A 19,588-nucleotide genomic window follows, 5' to 3' on the forward strand; every position below is an offset into this window, starting at 1 on the left:
TTTAAATAATAATTACATAAGAGTAAAGGCAAGAAAAACAAACAAATCGTCTTTCAACGGGTTTAAAACAAACACTTTCAATGCGAAGACTGCGTAAGGAAGGCTACCGCATAAAAACAAAAGCACCTAGGACAGCGGCCGGCGATTACTAGAAGGCACAAAATAGCAAAATACATACACGGCATTACAATGACTGCAAAGCGAAGTAAAATTACGAGTCGCAACAAGCGCGCGAGCTCGGGCTCGGATGCAGATCAGAAGGGGAGTACTAAGAATATTTTTTTTATTTACACCATTTCATTGTTGGGTGATACCACAATTTAAAAAAAAAATTATTGGCTTCTTGCGGAACCCCAATCGCCCCTTTGCGGAACCCTGGGGTTCCGCGGAACCCAGTTTGAGAATCACTGGTCTAGATGTTTCACCACTATACAATTCATCACATTCACACGATATTTCGTATATTACATTTTTTGTTTGTTGTCCAGTGTTCATTGGTTTAGTGTGTGACAAAATGGATCTAAGTGTATTTTGTGTGTTGAAGGAAGTTCGTCTGTTATTTTATATGGTTTTCCCATCCTTCTTATTTTTTCCGAAACGCCTCGTATGTATGTATTGAATTGTAAGTTGTATACAGGGTGGCCCATCGAAAACGTTCCGCAAGGCATAACGGCCAGGGTATTTCTTTTTTCAAAAAGTCCAAAAACACGTCAATTTTGTTTGTGATGAGGGGGACAACTTTTGCCCCAAAAATGATTGCAAAATCTTCAACCCTCTGAGCGGGGGTGTCATCCCCCAACAAATGGGAAGGGGGCTCAAATGGCGCCGCAATGAAAAGAGCTTTCTATTCTCTATATTTCCCCGCCTCGTTTTTGAAAATCGGTCAAGTCATTGAGAAAATATGAAGGATTGAAATTTGAAAAGTTTATTTAAACATCTATCAGAATAAATGATAAGGATCAATTCCTTCGACCTATTTGCTGTTTTTTCTTATTATTTCTAAATGTTTACGTATTTTTTCACTTGCCACAAGGTTGAACGATCAGGTGCGGTCTCAATATCGTTAAACTGACCCACAACAGAATTTACAAAAATACCAGCCCGCGACGATCAAAATCGTCTTCGTTGAGTTCTTGTACCAACTAAATTTTGTACGGGTGGAACTTGTGTGTTTTTTTAATATCCTTTGGACACTTGTACGATTCACGCCGGTCTCATTGGCTAATTTTCTTGTACTCAGCGTACTATCCATGGCAACTTGGCCAATACGAATACTTCCACAGCTTCATTTACTACAGGATTTTCCCTCTGCCTTTTTTTATTCATAACGGAACCAGTTTCACGAAATTTTTCTACTAACTCGCGCACAATTTTGCCATAAAGGTGTTTGTCAGGATGGCGTTCATTGAATATCTGCGCAACCCGATTGCCACATTCATTATTTTTAAAATAAAGTTCGATTATTTCCACTTTTTCTGCAAGTGAGTACATCATAACTGTTAAAAAGTTTAACGATATTGAGAAGAACTTCAACGCACAAGTCACAGAACAGCTATCTAGCAACTACCGCACCTGACCGTTCAACATATCTATCCTTGTGGTTCAACCTTGTGGCAAGTGAAAATATGCGTAAACATCAGAAAAAACAGCAAATTGGTCGAAGGAATTTATCCTTATCATTTACTCTGATAAATGTTTAAATGAACTTTTCAAATTTCAATCCTTCATATTTTCTCAATGACTCGACCGATTTTCAAAAACGAAGTGGGGAAATATAGAGAATAGAAAACTCTTTTCATTGCGGTGCCACTTGACCCCCCCTTCCCATTTGAAAAAAGTTGGGGGATGACACCCCCGCTTAGAGGGTTGAAAATTTTGCAATCATTTTTGGGGTAAAAGTTGTCCCCCTCACAAACAAAATTGACGTGTGTTTGGATTTTCTGAAAAAAAAATTACCCTGGCCGTTATGCCTTGCGGAACGTTCTCGATGGGCCACCCTGTATATTGTGTAGTGTTATCATTGTGTGTATTAAACTAATATACAAGGAGTTCCTTAATGACATGGTAATATTTAAGGGCGTGGTTCTTGGACCTCTTCTAAGAGAAAAACTTCATATGAATGTATGTCCTAAACATCTTAATTTCTGAGATACAGGATGGTAAATTTTTCTAAAATTTTTTTTTTCATAATAACTCTGATTTTATTACAGATATCTTTATGAAACTTGATGTACGTCTTCTATGCATTAAAATACCTATTTTGGCGTACAAAGAATTTTATTTATTTCAACCAGTGCCGTCCATACGGGTTTTACATTGAATATTTTTGGAGAAAAAAGTGGTACACCACTGCCCAAGTAGCATTTGGACGTTATCTAACGTCGGGTATACGTCGCGTTCAATAAACCCGACGTCGGGTATCAACGTCGGTTCGACCGCCTGACGACACTTATTTGCACCTAAATGGGGAATACAGATTCGGGTCACCTCGACGTCGGTATCTGACCTAATAGGGAATGTAATTCTACCAATTACCAACGTCATATTACGTTGGACTTCAGTCACTTAAAATTCGTCGCTAAGCACTTACGTTACGTTTGGTTTACCAAGAATACATAAACATTTTCCCAAGAAACTTGTATCTAAAAAAATGGATTCATAATCACTCCTCGAATATAACTATAAGTGCCTACCTAATTTTTTATTATAATAATTCTTCTGAATCATTAATCCAGACATCAGTTTTGTCAACGGAAGTCACTTTTTTGATATATCTGATTAAAATACTCACGGAAAACAACGAGCGCCTTCAAAATTAGGTAGATTTATGAAATAATGAAAAAAAAAATATCTATAAAAAAGTAACTCGCAAAATATTTTTTTTATTTTCTAGCTGGTTTAATCATAAAACTGTACTGTGGTTCCCCCCAAATTCAATCTTATCAATATTATTCTACTAGAAATCGGAATGAGAATGTAAATTTTAAAAACAAATAACGATTTTAAAATGGCTGACAATCAGATACTTGTTAAGAATGGCGGATTTCTGTATCCGACTTAATGTGAACTATCAATATACCGATTCCGACCGGGTCTCCAACATTAGTCGTCTCACACGACCGAAGTCATCAAACCGGACGACCGGCAATCGTATTATGACGTATATAATTCCAACGTACGCCACGTAAAATTTGTGATCGGCCGGCATACGTTGGAGCATCCGTCGTCGGCCACAGAGCATATAATTTTTCGTATTCCTGATAAACGATTCCCGACGTTGTCTGTTATTGGTCTATAATAAGTCAATTGTTTGTTGTCAAAAAATGTTTGACGGTTGACGGTTCAATGATTTGTGGATTTGAGCAGTTATATTTTAGTTTTTGTTAATTTCTCCTTAAAAAAATGGGCAGCCACTTTTTTTAAGATAGTATATATACAAAATTTAAAAGAATTGGAACCAGTACCTCACATGTGGGAGGAGGATGGGGTCTGCTGGTTTCCTAAGCTAAAAAAAGAAATTAAGATGCACCAGTGTAATGCAGCATCTCTTCTGGATTATTACCCATTAAGTTTTTACCACTACTTGAACGAGGAGACTACTTTCTTAATACCACAAACATAAGTATTGTATATCTGTTCTGGCTGATGTGCAGTCTCCTCTGCATTGGTGGGTGGAGGCAAGAGATCACTACTACTATTATTATTTTGCAAAAGCCTCTACCTCTTTCTGTAAAATGTAGATGAATGTCTAAATGCCTTTTTAGTGTTTTTTAGGCATAATAAAAAAAATAAGTTTGTTTACAAAAACTTTTGATTAGGTTATGTTCATGATGTTCATTAGGCCGCAAATGCTACTTAATAGGTTGTATTTACGGATGTAAATAGAGATACGTAAATTAGATTATAAATATGAACATAAAATACAACAAAATATAATTGGACGTTACTTAAGGGATTATCAGTGAGACGTATCCTATTCGGACAACGGGTAGACGTCGGGCTAGTTCAAGTATATGTACGTCGTGGAAGCCAACGTGGGAACGACGTTGGGAAATTAATAAAAATGGTACGTTGTTATTTTGTACGTCGACAGATCGTTGGATTTACCGACTCGGATCCAACGACGTCGCTTTTAGTAGGAAAGCGACGTCACCGGTCGTATCACCAGCACCCGACCTAAATTTGCACAAAGTCTGACGTCGCTTCAGGTCAGATTTAGTTCGAAGTCAGATAGATGCTACTTGGGTGACTTCTCTTAAAGTAAAAATTATTTTCAAAATCTTCATTCATTTATAAAAAAAATTATCTCTTGATTTTTTCGTCCAACGCATAGTTTTTGCTTAAAAAAATTAAAGTCAATTTATATCAGGGTCATATCGCTAGTAATATGATGCGGTGACTATTGTGTGGAAATCATTTCTGCATCGGCTAGAAGGATATTAAGAAGTAAAACTATTTTTTTTGTATATCAAAATAAGCATTTTGATGCATGGAAGACGTGTATCAAATATACTGTCAGAGATATTTTTTTTACCACCCTGTATCTAAAAAGTTAAGATTATATATATTTATATGAAGTTTTTTTCTTAGAATGGGTCCAAGAATCACCTTCTTAAATATTAGCATGTTATTAAGGAACACCCTGTCTATTTTTCAAAAGCTGGAGAAATAAATGCAATTTTTCCATTAAATCAGTTTACGACCAAAATATTATATATAATTAAATACACATACTATTACTAACAATAAGACAAACAAAATTACCACATTTAACTAAATGTTACAAAGACAATACTAACGAATTGCTATGAAATTATTGAATACAATACAATATTAACCCGTCGCTGTGACCAAAGGATTTACTCTATTCAAACTAAGTTCCTACACACTCAAAACCAAGTCAAAAGGATTATAGCAAGCGCATGCAAAGATTTTTTATATTATTAATTTACAGCACACAATAAATAATGAAATCATTATTTGTCCATCATATAAAATAAATTATACGTTCCTTTGCCAAAATCTATCGAAATTTTAAGCCTGTTAATCCTAGATAATATCTGGAATTAAAGGAAAATCGAAAAAATAATTCAAAAAAATGTATCGGTTTATTGATTTATTGAAAAATCAAAATATAAAAGGCGCGACTTGGTGTCAAAGAATCAGTGAAGTCGAAATACCTGGACGATATGAACAGTATAGTTTTTGCGTCTTTGTTTCTGTCCTGCAGCTTTGCTCTGCTCTATGGTGGAGTGCAAGCTACAACTGCAGCAGACACTTCCACTCTAAAGCTCCTCCACATAGTAAGTACTAAAATATTCGTATTTATTCTTAATATTTTTTATTATTTTTTTATAAATTTGTATTTTTCATTAATTTTTTTAATTTGTTTTATTATTTATTTTTTTTATTATTTATTTTTTAAATTTTTCTTCTTAATAATTTATTTTTTGGAACTTTAAAAAGAAAATTTATCATAACCCAGATGATGTAAAAAAACTCGTCGCTTTTTTAAAACGCCAGAATGTAAGTTTTAAGCCAAAGAAGTCTAGTATTTTTACCTTCAACAAATAAATGTATTAAAATCTTCAATTATTATTGTTAATCTTCTTGTTTATTTTTGTTGATGTTAGATAAGTATTTATATACAATATATTATAAAATATTACAAGAATATTTTGCTTAATTAAATGAGACGAGAAATAAGAAAACCCGAGTGAGGAAAATGGGTGAGAGAAATGGAAGAGGGAAGAAATGTAGATAATTTGACACTTTCGAATTTTTTAAAAGTCAGTAATGTCGGTGTTAAATATTATGTGGTTGTAAATAAAAGTGATTTACTTTTATGCCTAGGCGTCAAAATGACTTTTTTATATTGTTAATCACGTCGCAAAAAATTAATACTTTTGTGACGTGTGAAAAAAAAATGTTTTTTTGCTCAAATTTTTGAAACCACTGGATCTTTTTTGGATTTTCTTTCTTGTAAATTTAATCTACTACCTACGTTGTCATTATCAAGAAATTATGTTTTTAACTAAAAACTAAAAAAAATCCAACCTTTCAATTCATAATCGTGTTTCTGGGGTCGAAATATACTACCCCTAAAATATCTGCACTTAATTAAGACTCACCCTGTACAGATAAAAAATCGGAACCTAAAACCAAACAACCTAAAACACAATCCAATAATTACTTTCAGTGTCACTTTTTCTCAATATAGGTCTTCAGACATGGTCATAGAAACCCAGACGAGGGCAGCATCTATGACGACAACCCCTACAAAAACGAAAGCTACTACACCGAAGGCTATGGCCAACTGACCAACCAAGGCAAAGTACGGGAGTACTCGATAGGTACGGCTCTAAGAGACAGGTACGACGACTTCCTCACAGACTCCTGGAACATCAACTATTTGGAGGCCAGAACCACCGAGACCAACAGAACGAAAATGTCACTGGCTTTGGTGTTGGCTGGACTGTACCCGGCTAGGCATTCTCAGATTTGGTCTTCTTTGTATTGGTTGCCTATACCTTATAACTATCTTAAAAGTTCCGAAGATAAAGTAAGTTTATATAAATATCTAGTCTTAGTTGTTATGCCATTGGTAACATTTTTTTCGGTAACTTATTGTTGCATTTGAAAAAATATGGCTTTGTACTTATTAAACAGGGTGTTAAAAAATAGTGTAACTTCGCTGGGTGATTCTACACATAAAAATAAAACAAAAAAAGTTCATCATTAATAAAAAAAAGCAAAAGTAATTTATTCAAAATCACAGCCCTCGATATGTTAAATAAAAATATAGTTATTTTTTATACAAGACGATAATGCAATTTTATCGTCGTGTATAAAACAATATTTTTTTCCATAGCCAGTTACGTTTTAAAAAAAATTCAGAAATTATTATTTTAAGGAATTTATTACGAGTAGAATAAATATTGTGCTGGGTTGACGTTGTTTTCTATGTAATTTGACAAATAAATAAAGCTGTCTCTTTATTTGTCAGTTTTGAGTCAATATTTTTTAATTCTCTTTCGTGTCGATTGCTGGTTGAATTGGAGCCAGAAATGGCTCAAAACAAAATAAGTAAATTACCAACAGATATTCAGGGTGAGGCGACAAACGCCATATCTAAACTACTTCCATTTAAATCCCGAATAACTTATGAAATGGAATACAAAATTTTTAAAAAATGGAAGCAATTAAAAAACGTGCGAGAAGAAATACAGTTTTTAATAGATATAAGGCAATTGTAACAGTTGCTATGGAAAAAATATATTTTGTTCATTTTAAAGTACATTGGCAAACCGTTTTTCTTGTCTTATTTACCCTTTCTAGGGGTGTCTTATTTACCCTTTCTAGGGGTGTAACTTCTTCGGGAACCATTTTAGGGCATATATTAACAGGAACTTTTTGTTTTATTTTTATATTTTTGTTTTATTTTTATCTGCATCACCCACCGAAGTTAAATACACTATTTTTTGACACCCTGTATAATCTATTTTCGTTTATTTTTTTAGGAGACACGTTGGTTTTCAGTTTGCACGAACTTTTACACGCTTTACAATGAATTAGTACCAGTAAATGGTTAGTACCAGTAACGTCACTAGCTATCTGAAACGTTATAAAGGAACATTCGCCATAATGTCCGCATACACTGGAGTAGACGACTTCACAATAAGTAATGCATTTAACTACTATTTTGGATTTGCAACGCAAGTAAGTTATTCCAAATACAATAGAATTAAATATAATGCCAGGTCCAGACCAAGGCGACAAAATATAAACACAATTTTTAACATCGTCTCCCCGGAGACCTACCCCACTAGATAAATTAAAAACTTTAACTTATCTGCACAAGCCCGACGGATCTGGCTCATTGATGTCAAAGTCGATCGTGTCTGCTGTGCTGGACTCATCAGGGTGGCCTCTCAATACGTCCAACTCTTCATCTTCAGCCGCCAGAGGGATATCTACAGGCAAGTCCAACTCCTCTTCATCGGATTCGTCGAGTGACACTTCAGTGATGTTGTCACAGGATTTCCCATTGCAGTATGCACAAATCATTGAACATTTAATCCTGCTTTTCTGCATCTACAGGCTTTACCATAGTTGCTGTTTTGCATTTACATGATAAAAATGCCAATAGGGATTTTGGAGCTGGATCTTTCAACGTTGTGACTCGAGTAATACCTGTTTCTGTTTTCTTCCAACCCCATTCTTCGGCATCTTTGGTACAACCAGACCAATGCTGAACCTGGTGGTAAGTTCGCAATGAATGCTGTCCAGCACGACAATTAATTATTCATAAATTAATGAGCAAATTAATGATACGCCACTGTTTCATTGACAAAATTGAAGAAACTAAACTAAAACTAGTTTTAGCCAAACACTAATCGACATTTGATTTCGGAAAATCGACTATATACAGGATGTTTCAAAACAAATGCGAAAAACTTCAGGGGGTGATTCCTTGTTCAAAATAAAGGGTAGTTTGCTTTATAAACGTTGGGTCAAAAGTCAACCATTAGGGAGTTATCGCGGTACAAAGATGGCGGAAAAAGAATGTTTTTATTTTTTATCTTGAAAACGAAAAGCGATAGACTAATGAAATTTTATGGAAGCATTACTGTTATGAAAACACTTCCTGGTAATTTTCTCACTTTTTTAAAATGAGCGGAAGGGGTTGAAATAAACTACCCCTATCATTCTTCTTGTTAACGAAATTTAAAGAAAAATCTTATCAAACACATGCAAAATTAATTTGGATAGTTTAGTTTGTTTAGAATTTTTTTTATCTCTTGTGTTTTTTTGATAAAGCTCACCGATTTGAAATTAAAAAATAATGTCAGGACAAAAAACATTTTTAAATAAAGAATCTAGTGGGCTGCTGTCAAACAGTTTTATTTCGTAATAATATCGTTACATTTGCAGTAGAGTAATGCCAAATAAACTAATATTAGAAACATCCTAAAAAGTGACAGCGGCCGACTAGATTTTTTCCTATAAAAATTACAGCAGCCCACTAGATTCTTTATCTAAAAATATATTTTGTCCTGACATGTACCTAATGCTTTACATTTTATTTTTTAATTTCAAATCGGTGAGTTTTATCAAAAAAACACAAGAGATAAAAAAGTTTCTAAACAAACTAAACTATCCAAATTAATTTTTTTGCATGTGTTTGATTTTTCTTTAAATTTTGTTAGCAAGAATGATAGGGGTATTTTATTTCAACCCCTTCCACTCATTTTAAAAAAGTGAGAAAATTACCAAAAAGTGTGTTTTCATAACAGTAATGCTTCCATAAAATTTCATTAGTCTATCGCTTTTCGTTTTCAAGATAAAAAATAAAAACATTAATGGTTGACTTTTGACCCAACGTTTATAAAGCAAACCACCCTTTATTTTGAACAAGGAATCACCCCCTGAAGTTTTTCGCATTTGTTTTGAAACTCCCTGTATATGTATATCATCCTTTACGCAAAATTGTAAAACATCCAGGGATTTTGTGCCTAAAGGGTTAACTTTAGCGAAAATTTTCATATAACCTTTTTTATAGGAAATTTTATTCTCTTTAATTTTGTTCTCTTCAAATTTTTGCGAAAAACACATAGTTTTCGAGATATTTACAAAATATCGATTTTGAGCGCCATTTTGGCAAGATGGCGGCGCCGCGCCGGCGGCAAGTCTAGGAGTGTGCATTTTATGGATTTTAGTTAGAGACCCCAAAACCTATAAACCTGCAAAGTTTCAAAACTTCCGGACTTTTTTCCCAGCAGGCCCCTTTTTTGATCCCCAATGACTGAACTAGATAGGCTTACCGACAGATCTTTACCGACTCGAGACGGGACATTGAAAAGTCTCCGAATTTTGAAACAAAACAAAAATGAGACAAAAATGACGCAGAAATGTATTGGATTTGTCGTAAAACATGAACGTTTCTGTCTTGTCGTTGTTTTGTCTGGATTTGGATAAGATGGCTATTTCCTGTTTCCGATAGTTCCTATTTTGGTACTACTCTAAGATGCATCTTAATACAAAATCAGACAAACCAAGAGAAATATTGCATCTACCAGGAACCTTAGAATGTGGTGCGTCGTATATTGCAGAGACAAAACTTCCTCTAAATGTGCGAGATTTCAAACTTAAAAAGCTTACGCAAACAGGAGGAAAAATATTTAGGTATTACACACAGTATGTGTGGTCCTAACTCAAAAACCTTGTCCACAAAAAATCTCATGAAAAGATAGTGTAAATTTAAAGAAGACATTTTAGTTTAATATTAAAAATATTAACATCCTTACCCAAGCAGCATTTGGACGTCGGGACAACGTTGTGTCACGCGACCAAACGTCGGGGCGCAACGTCGGCACAACCTCGTGCCAACCCTAATCTACACTAGTTTGGAGAATAATTTTTGGGTCGAAACGACGTTGGATACCGACGTTGGTTAGAAGCCTCATTTAGTACAAACTGCAACGTTGCTTTAAAATCCTAATTCACAGAAATACAAAACTAATATGGCGTTTAAGTCGTTTTATCCTAAATTGGGATAATTATAGTAAAAATATTATTTTTATGATTTAGTTAGAGACATATGTCAGATGGCAGTGAAGGAAAACAAAACAAAAGTATTTAAAATGTGGAGGATGTTTTGAAGATCATAATTATTGAAACACTTTAACCGACTCTGTAACTCGTTACCCAAGGCAAAAAGTTAAATCGCAAACAACTTTATTGATAAATGTATTGTTTCTACTTTGAAAAATACTAATGGGCCTTAAAATTAAAGAAGTTTTAAAATTTTCTTGAGTTTTTTTTTAGTAAAATGAAAATAATTTATTCAAAGCAGTCGAAAATAGTTTCCGCGTGTTTTTTAGGGTCAAATATTTCAAGTTAATGTATTCAAAAAGCAGGAATTGCTATATTAGGAACGAAACATTTTCTTATTTAACAACATGGCGGCTTTCACTTTGTTGTTTTGGAGATTAAGATGGAGTAGTTCGAGTAGTCGCATACTGGACTAATAAAGTCACAGTTCGGCCTTAACAGGTAGTATACTAGTCGCAAGATTGCCTAATTTAGTCATCCTAGAGTCTAGCTTGCGCCGCCCTCTATAATCTAAATAAACGAGGGAGTGAATAAACTATCGGTAATATATGTGGATGTATATTTAAATTTAGTTTTATATGTACCTTTCTTATGTCCCATTTTAATTAAGTTTTTTTTTATATAAACAAAAACAGCACTGAACTGTCTGACTGAACAATGAAGAGAACATTTAAGATTTAAGGTTATGGTTCAATACAGTTGCAAAAAGTTAGTGACTCGACGTCCTACCAACGTAAGAATAAGGAAATCTAAACAACGTTGGAATTAGCAAAACAGACGACGTTTGCATAACGTTGGAATAGGTCATGAAACTGACGTCGGAAAACTTTCTATTGTCCAACGTTGTAACTACATTGTCCGAATCACCTAAAGATCACTTAAGCAAAAATGGTTACAAGACAACGTTTATTCGACGTCGCAGAAGCTTCTACTTTGCTGTAGTACTAGTCCAACGTCGGCACAACGTTATAAAAACGTTTAAATTTATTTTAATACCCAAGGTACGGAGCTAACTATTTTTTGTAACTAATCCAACGTTGTGTTTAGTAAACATGTGGTCGCAAGTCGTGAAAATGTTACTTGGGTAGCAATCTATGTGTAGAAATTCCCACAATATGGCAACAATTTATAAAAGATTTACTAATGATCTTATGCTTAGTAGACGTTGTTACATGATACATTTGTTTTAGTTCATATTTAGAAGCAAGTGTCCCAGTTCATAACTTTTTACCATGATTTGTCTTTTAGGAAGAAGTCGGGTATCCTTTTGAAGACTGGGTCAGTACAGTTTACCCAGAACCACTTCATTCTGCAGCCGTTGATTATTACTATCTAATAACGAACACCACAGCTTTGCGACAGATTGCTGCAGGTAAAATATGTCTGTGTTTACCTACAATAGAGTTAGTGTAAATAGTTTATTATATCAGCAGTTGTTGTTTGTCATATTAATACAACATAAAATAATTTCACCAAGAAATTTTAGATATTGTCTGTCGAGATCGATTTAGAGACTATTATACAGGGTGTCCCAAAAATAAGTGCAAGTATTTTAAAGAAATATATTTTCTCTTTACCATTTTTAAATTCTATACTAATATATAAAATCCTGGTAATGGTGTGGATCCGGTGGCCGACCTTGAAACGAGTTTTTGCTGCATATAGTCACAGACACTACGCATGCGCACATCTTCTATGTTGCCAGATTGTAAGTTATTTTGGAATTATTTTCAGTAGAAAACAAATATGTGCTTTTTTCAGTGTTTTTTGTCAATATATACCGCATGATCGAAAAAACGGTGTCCAGTTGGCTGGGAAATGACGATTAACACGTATATATATATATTTTCTTTTTTAACATATTTTAAGATTTTTTTAAAAATGTATACAGGGTGTTTTCGAAAAATCTGGTCATTGATTAATTACGATCCTGTTTAAAGGTTGTCGCCTAGACCGCTGACGCGGCGCGGCGCTGGGAAGAGAATTTTTCCGGCTGCGAAGGAACTGCGCCCACTATAGCGCGCTTTTTGAAACGCGGCAACGCTATTTAGTTATAGTCGAAGTGTTTTACTTACTGTAGTTTAGTTTTAAAAGCAATGAGTTCAAGTCATGGACATAAAGCGTATTTTTTTGCTCTTCTAACAGAGGAAGAGGAAGAGGGGGTGAGGAAAAGTTTGGACTCATACGATTAACAAAAAAAGAAAGAAGTTTGGAGAATTTTAACATCTCTTTTCCAGATTTAATAAAAGACAAGATCATATTTTTCAGTATTACAAAATATAAAGGAAAGATTTTACGCAGTCCTCAATTGAGGGTTTTAGAAGCAAAACACCGAGTATCTCTACTCATCATATTTTTTCAGAAGAGATGGAATAGGATATGCAAAAATTAAGGAGATTTTAAACATTTATTTTCCGTGACAAAGCATAATATAGTATTAAGATGAAGACATAATAGCCATTATAAGAAAGATCTTAATATAAATCACAAACTAAGTCTTAATTTAGTCTTGTATTTCTATTATTATTATTTATTCTGATGTGTATATTAGATTATGCGGTGAAAAACCTCATATTGTTATTTGGCATTATAGGGTAATTAGAATTTAAGAAAAGAAGATTCTCACTTTTGTTAAAAAGTGGAGATTGCCGGTTTTGCCTCTACACCCTTCAATTATATTAAATCTTTGATAGAAAGGCATTTTCGTCCATCTGTCTCTAGTGAGAGAAGACTAACTCTTGATCATATTCCTTTATTGAAAATCGATTTGCCTAATTTACATTTAAAAATACAATTCTACCAGTGATACGTATCACTAGTTCCTAGTCAAAAGCCAACTGAAAAGACTCGAATGCAAAATTATTTTCCCATAATAAGACCTGCAACGCGCCGAAACGCGGGAGACGGAAAAAAGTTGCTAGAGAAGTCTTCCGACGCTTGATGCCTGTAAATAACTAGAAATTAAATAACTTGGAAAGAAATAAAATAATTCTAATAATAAGTTTAAAACCATTAAGAAAAATCCGTAAAATGATAAATTTTAATTCAATGTAAACATATAAATAAATGTTATTATTATTACAATTCTTATATATTATAATACTTTCTTCATTTCACAAATCTCTAATATCCTTCTTTACCTTTAATTTTGGATATACAACATAAATCTGAAATTACCAAGAATTTTAGATATTGTCTGATCGAGATCGATTTAGAGACTATTATACAGGGTGTCCCAAAAATAAACTGCAAGTATTTTAAAGAAATATATTTTCGCTTGGGTAGTTACCATTTTTAAAATCATACTAATATATAAAATCCTTAAGTGACCGGACTCACTGAGGGTGCAGCCATGACTATTCACCTAAAATGTCGGCGTATTATAGGTAACGACGTAATCAATCGATTTTCCAGTAATTCTATTGGCTGAAATTTTGACAGATGAATTTGACAGATAAAATTTCTGACAGATGAATGTTTCAGCCAATAGAATTACTGGAAATCTATTCAAGGTCATTACGCCGTTACGCCGATACGCCGTTTTTAGGATAGTGTGGCTGCACCCTGATTAATCACGATCCTGCTCAAACCATTCAACGTAAGAAGCTCAATTTTGGCATACAGGTTGATTCTAGGGTGTAGAGGTTCGATAAGATGGGATTTTTCGAAATTCCAGTTCAAATATTACAATATTTTTTATTTAAAAAACGGTCAAGTTTCCGAAAAAAACGGTTAAACACGTATATTTTATTTTTTTACATATTTTAAGATTTTTAAAAATGTATACAGGGTGTTTCGAAAAATCTGGTCATTGATTAATCACGATCCTGCTTAAAGCGCTTAACGTAAAAAGCTGATTTTTGGAAAACGGATTGACTTTAGGGTGTAGAGGTTCGATAAGAAGGGATTTTTCGAAACTCGAATTCTAATAAGGGGATGAAACCACCCCTCAAATATTAGAATATTTTTTATTTAAAAACCGGTGAGTTTTTCGGAAAAACTCTTCAACACGTATATTTTACTTTGTTGTTTTACATATTTTAAGATTTTTTAAAAATTTATACAGGGTGTTCCATAAAATATGACCATTGAGTAGCCACGATTCTGCTTAAACTGCTTGACGTTTAAAGCTTATTTTTGGTAAACGGATTGACTGTGGGGTGTAGAGGTGCGATAAGGAGGGGTTTCTCGAATCTAAAATTCCAAGAGGGTGGAAACGCCCCTAAAATATTACAATATTTGTTATTCAAAAATCGGTTAATCTTTCGGGAAAACGCTTGGACACGCATAATTTATTTTGTTTTTTTACATATTTTGAAATTTTTTAAAAAATCATACAGGGTGTTCCAAAAAGTTGGGTAATTGATTAACAACGATTCTGCTTAAACTGCTTGACGTAAAAAGCTTATTTTTGGCAAACGGATTTTTCGAAAGTCAAATTCCAACGTGATGAAAAATATTAAAAATATTACCAAGTTATATCATATACCCTTAAATATTACCATGTTATATATTAATATCGCCATATTGTTTTTTCTCATGCTGACATAAATGTGAGAAAATTTTATCCAGTTTGTATGTTAAGGGAAATTCTTGCTTTGCTTTACCATCACCATTACAAACGAACGAAGTCGCGGGTACACGCTAGTAAATTGATAATAACCGAGTTATTTAACTTTGAAAATTTAAAAAAATAATGGCAACATTTTGAGAGCCGCCGGCTGCTATCGATAATCACCTACAAATACCAAGTAATTACCTGGATCTCGGCTTGTTCGACGCCCAGTGTTGCCGCATCGATTAGAAAGATTTAAAAACTACTTATTTTTCTCTTTTATTTAGGATATCTTTTGAAGAAAATCTTGAACGATACAGAGCAACTGATCAATGGTACCTTAAGTCCATCTACCAGAAAAATGTTCCTGTACTCTGCCCATGAAATGAACGTTGGTTCCATGATACTCTCCCTGGGTATCAAGCATATTACTGATATTCCGGCTTACGGGTCATACGTTCTGTTTGAAGTGCATGAAATTGACGGAGTTTACGGTTTCAAAGTAAGAGAAAATTTATTCTGTTTGCATAGTAAATTTAATTAACATTTTGATTTGATTTTCTGTAGGTTTTATATCAACTGTACGAGGAAGACGATCCAATTGAAGCTGAGATCACCGACTGTGGTACTTTTTGTTCATTTGATGATTTCTCCGCTCTTTATGACGATATAATACCATCCAGTGACGAAGAATGCACAGGATGAAACACGACTTTTTTTATATAATAATATAAATCTGTTGTATTAAACTAAAATAAATAATAAAATAATGGCCAAATTGACTATTATCGTATTATATATATTATTACAGTTTGTTATATTTGTAAAAAAACGTCGGAAAAGATTAGGCGAATAACCAAAAAATACAACACTAAGGTTAGGTTAGGTTAGGCTGCTGGGGTTTGGGATCATATTTGATCCCTCACTCGGAGGCCTTGGGCCCATTGCGATACCCCTGTATTGTTTTACCAAACCTTCATCTCATTCTTTCTTTGCGTTAAAGCACTTCCAACTCTTTGCAAAGTTCCCGATGTCGCTGATGTTGGCTTCTGCTGCTTCCTCTAGTCCCTCCAAAAAACCTTGCCCTAAAGTTTTAAAGCGTCGGTATTCCAGTGCCGGACAGTGGCACAGCAGGTGCTCTATGGTTTCTTCGTCCTCTCCGCATTCTCTGCAGTAGTCGTCGTCCGAAACTTTCCATCTTACGAGGTTTGTGAGTGACGGGACAGTTTCCAGTGACACCTACAATTATGCGTACTAGGTCCTTTTGTGCTCTAATAGTTGTTTTGTCTTTTGCTATCTACCACTGGCCATAGTCTTCGAGCAGTCCTCACGGTATTGCCACGTCTCTTGCTGGTTGGCTTTGATGGCAGTTCCTATAGCCTCCTTCAGTGTGTTGATCGTCACAAGTGGTGGGTCATCTGCCACGGCCTCTCCCTGGCCCCGTCTTTGGCGAGTCTATCTGCTTCCTGATTGCCCAACACATTGCTGTGGCCTGGCACCCAGCACCGAGAGTAGCCGCGCCCCGACGCAGCCAGGGCAGTGCTTCTCGGCATTCCATCACAGTTTTCGATCTCACTGATTGCGTGGTGATGGTACTTAAAGCGGCCAAGCTGTCAGAGTATATCACTATATCCCCTATTCGTCTACCAGCAATTTTCTCTCTACATCTAGCCGCTTCCTTTATGGCGTAAACCTCTGCTTGTAGAACATTACAGCCATCCGATAGCCTCAAAGATCGTCAGATATTTAGTTTCTCTGAGAAGATGCCTATACCTGTGCCCCTGAATTTGCGGAATCTGTGTAGACTGCTATCTCTTGAGTGTTCATTACTGGTTGCTTTCCCATTCTTCTCTTGTCGGGATGCGTATCCTTATCTTTTCTCCAAAATCATGTTTGGTGAGCATATAGTCCGTTTTCTGGTCTAGCAGATGTGGACTCGTGTTCACCATGATTTTCCCTATCACTGGCAATATCCTCGAGTGACCGTAGTTGGTCTGGTTCCACAGATTGGATTCCCTTAATCTTAGGGCACCCTTAGCGGCCAGATCCTTCACGAGCCAGTCGATTGATTGCAAGTCCAGAATTGCTTCTAGCGCAGCTTGCGCTGTGTTGTTCCTTGCTCCAGTTGTACCTAGAGCTGCTAATCGCTGTACTTCTGCGAGGCTTTGTCTATTAGTCTCTTTAAGTACCGCTTTCCACCATACTAGTGCTCCATAAGTGATGATTGATCTATCTATAGCAGTGTACATCCAGTGTATAATGTACGGTTGCAGACCCCATCTCTTTCCAAATAGTTTTTTTACATGCATAGAATGCATTTATTCCCTTTATCATCCTTTCCTCCGTGTTCCTTTTCCAGGAAAGCTTCGAGTTCAGAATGATTCCTAAATATTTTGTCTCCTTAGCAAGTACAAGTGTCTTCCCTTCCAGCTTTGGTAGCGTGAACTTGGGTATCTTGTATTTTCTTGTATACAGAATGAGTTCGGTTTTGTCTGGGTTGATGCCCAAACCATTCCTTTTTGCCCATTCCGTTAACTTCTTCAGAGCAGATTCCATGATGTCACTGATCTGCAAGTCTTTGCCAACGATCAATATTACCACGTCGTCTGCATATGCCTTTATCCTAATTCCCTTCGTTGTCAGAGAGGTCAGGATCGGGTTCATTACAATCAGCCACAGCAGAGGTGATAATACCCCTCCTTGTGTGGCGTGCCTCTTGTTGCACACTTTTTGGCTGAGCTGTTTCCCATCTCCGATATGATGGAACCTAAGGATGGAACATACAACACTAAACTGTCTTCAAATCTGAATCGACTCTAAAGGTGTCCATCCACATACAGTTCGCCGGCAGTCCAGAACTGTCGATTTGTATATCGTCAGTTAAAATTTCTCCATACACATACAGGCTGTCTGAATCTGTAGATTACTTAAATCTCACGACCGACTGAAGTGTATGGCAAAAATCGACAGTTCTAATCGTACGTTCCCATCTTTTGACAAGTTGGAAATTTTGTACTCTCAAGATGAGCGATTTAAGTAATAATACGACTTTTTTAACCGATTTTATTGATTTGTATAGGCCTAATTGTGCTGTCTGTGGAAAACTAAAAGTTAAGTTTTACAAGGAAATAACTAAAGACAGGAAAAAACTAAAGTTTATAAAAATTGCTACTATTGATTATTTAAAGAAAAAAATAAACAATTTGTAAAGTGCTTTCGAAAGGAACTTAAAAAGCGCGAAAATCAAAGCGTTCAGGTGAATGTTTTTTGTATTTTTCTTTGATATTAAGGGCTTAACCATATTTAAAATTTCATTAAAACGTGTGTCATCCATTCTAAGGTAGTTTTTAAGGACATCTATTTTGCACTAGTTTTTAATTTTCGCACTTCATATGAGATAATTGTATCATGTTGTAACAACCAATCTTTCACTCAAAAACGCCTTTTTGTCTGTTTAATTGGCTCTTGCAATAACAAAAGCACGAGAAGTGTATTTTTTGTATTTAAAAACATTTTTACTTGAAGATCATTCGATTAAAACCGACGATACGTTTGTGTGTGTGTGGTGAAAGCACATTCCTTCAGTTCAAAAGTGCATTTGCAAATGACTTGGCAATTTTAGCTAACAGCGAAAAAGAACTGAAAAGAAATTTAAAAATCTGGCTGGAAGCTCTAGGAGAGAGAAATCTAAAAATCAATGAGATTAAAACAAAAGTTATGCTTTTAAGTAAAACAGAAGTAAATATGAATATAGAGATAAATGACATCAATTTGGAACAACTCGATTCATACAAATATTTGGGAGTGAACATCAGCAACACAGGAGATGAAGGGACGGAAATCATCGAAAGAATTGGCAACACGTCCATTAAGAACAGTTTCTTAAATAAAAAAGAGATTTCGAGAGCATTGAAGATGAGTGTATACAAGACAGTATTCATACCGACGTTGATTTTTGGCTGTGAAAGTTGGGTATTAACTAAAAGATTGAAGAGTTAGATCCAAAGAATGGAGATGTTATATCTACGAAGAGTACTTGGGTAACAAGGAAAGATAGACTAAGGAATAGCTTTATAAGAGAGAAACTAAAAGTAGATTCGATTCTGAATAAAATTGAGCAATGTCAGCTTAGGTGGTATGGAGATTTGATTAGAATAAACAACGACATACCAGTAAAAGCCGTGTGAGAAGCGAAAATGCAGGGAAAGAGGCCAAAGGGAAGACCGAGTAAAACATAGAATGACACAACAGCGGAGATAGTGCAGGTTAGAGGACTAACATTAATAGAAGCCAAAAGTTTAGCAAGAGACAAAAATAAATGGAAACAATTTGTGTATAGTGTAGCAATTAAGTGAATTTATTTAATTTAGTATACCTTACACCTTCGGGTAGAAAGGTTATTGAATTATATATACAGGG

The 19,588-nt window shown here is 34.9% G+C and overlaps 1 protein-coding gene across 1 annotated transcript; it reads left to right on the plus strand.

Moving 5' to 3' along the window:
- Positions 1–5,145: 5,145 nt before the first annotated feature.
- Positions 5,146–15,939, plus strand: LOC115882740 (venom acid phosphatase Acph-1-like). The gene is given in 7 exon segments (XM_030900965.1): positions 5,146–5,303; positions 6,221–6,562; positions 7,521–7,578; positions 7,580–7,719; positions 11,863–11,986; positions 15,457–15,671; positions 15,737–15,939. Coding segments are annotated over 7 exon segments (1,131 nt in total). The 5' UTR covers positions 5,146–5,189; the 3' UTR covers positions 15,875–15,939.
- Positions 15,940–19,588: the final 3,649 nt, after the last annotated feature.

The sequence above is a fragment of the Sitophilus oryzae genome, unplaced genomic scaffold (assembly GCF_002938485.1).
Source record: "Sitophilus oryzae breed Bouriz unplaced genomic scaffold, Soryzae_2.0 scaffold_179_pilon_pilon, whole genome shotgun sequence".
Lineage (NCBI taxonomy): Eukaryota > Metazoa > Arthropoda > Insecta > Coleoptera > Curculionidae > Sitophilus > Sitophilus oryzae.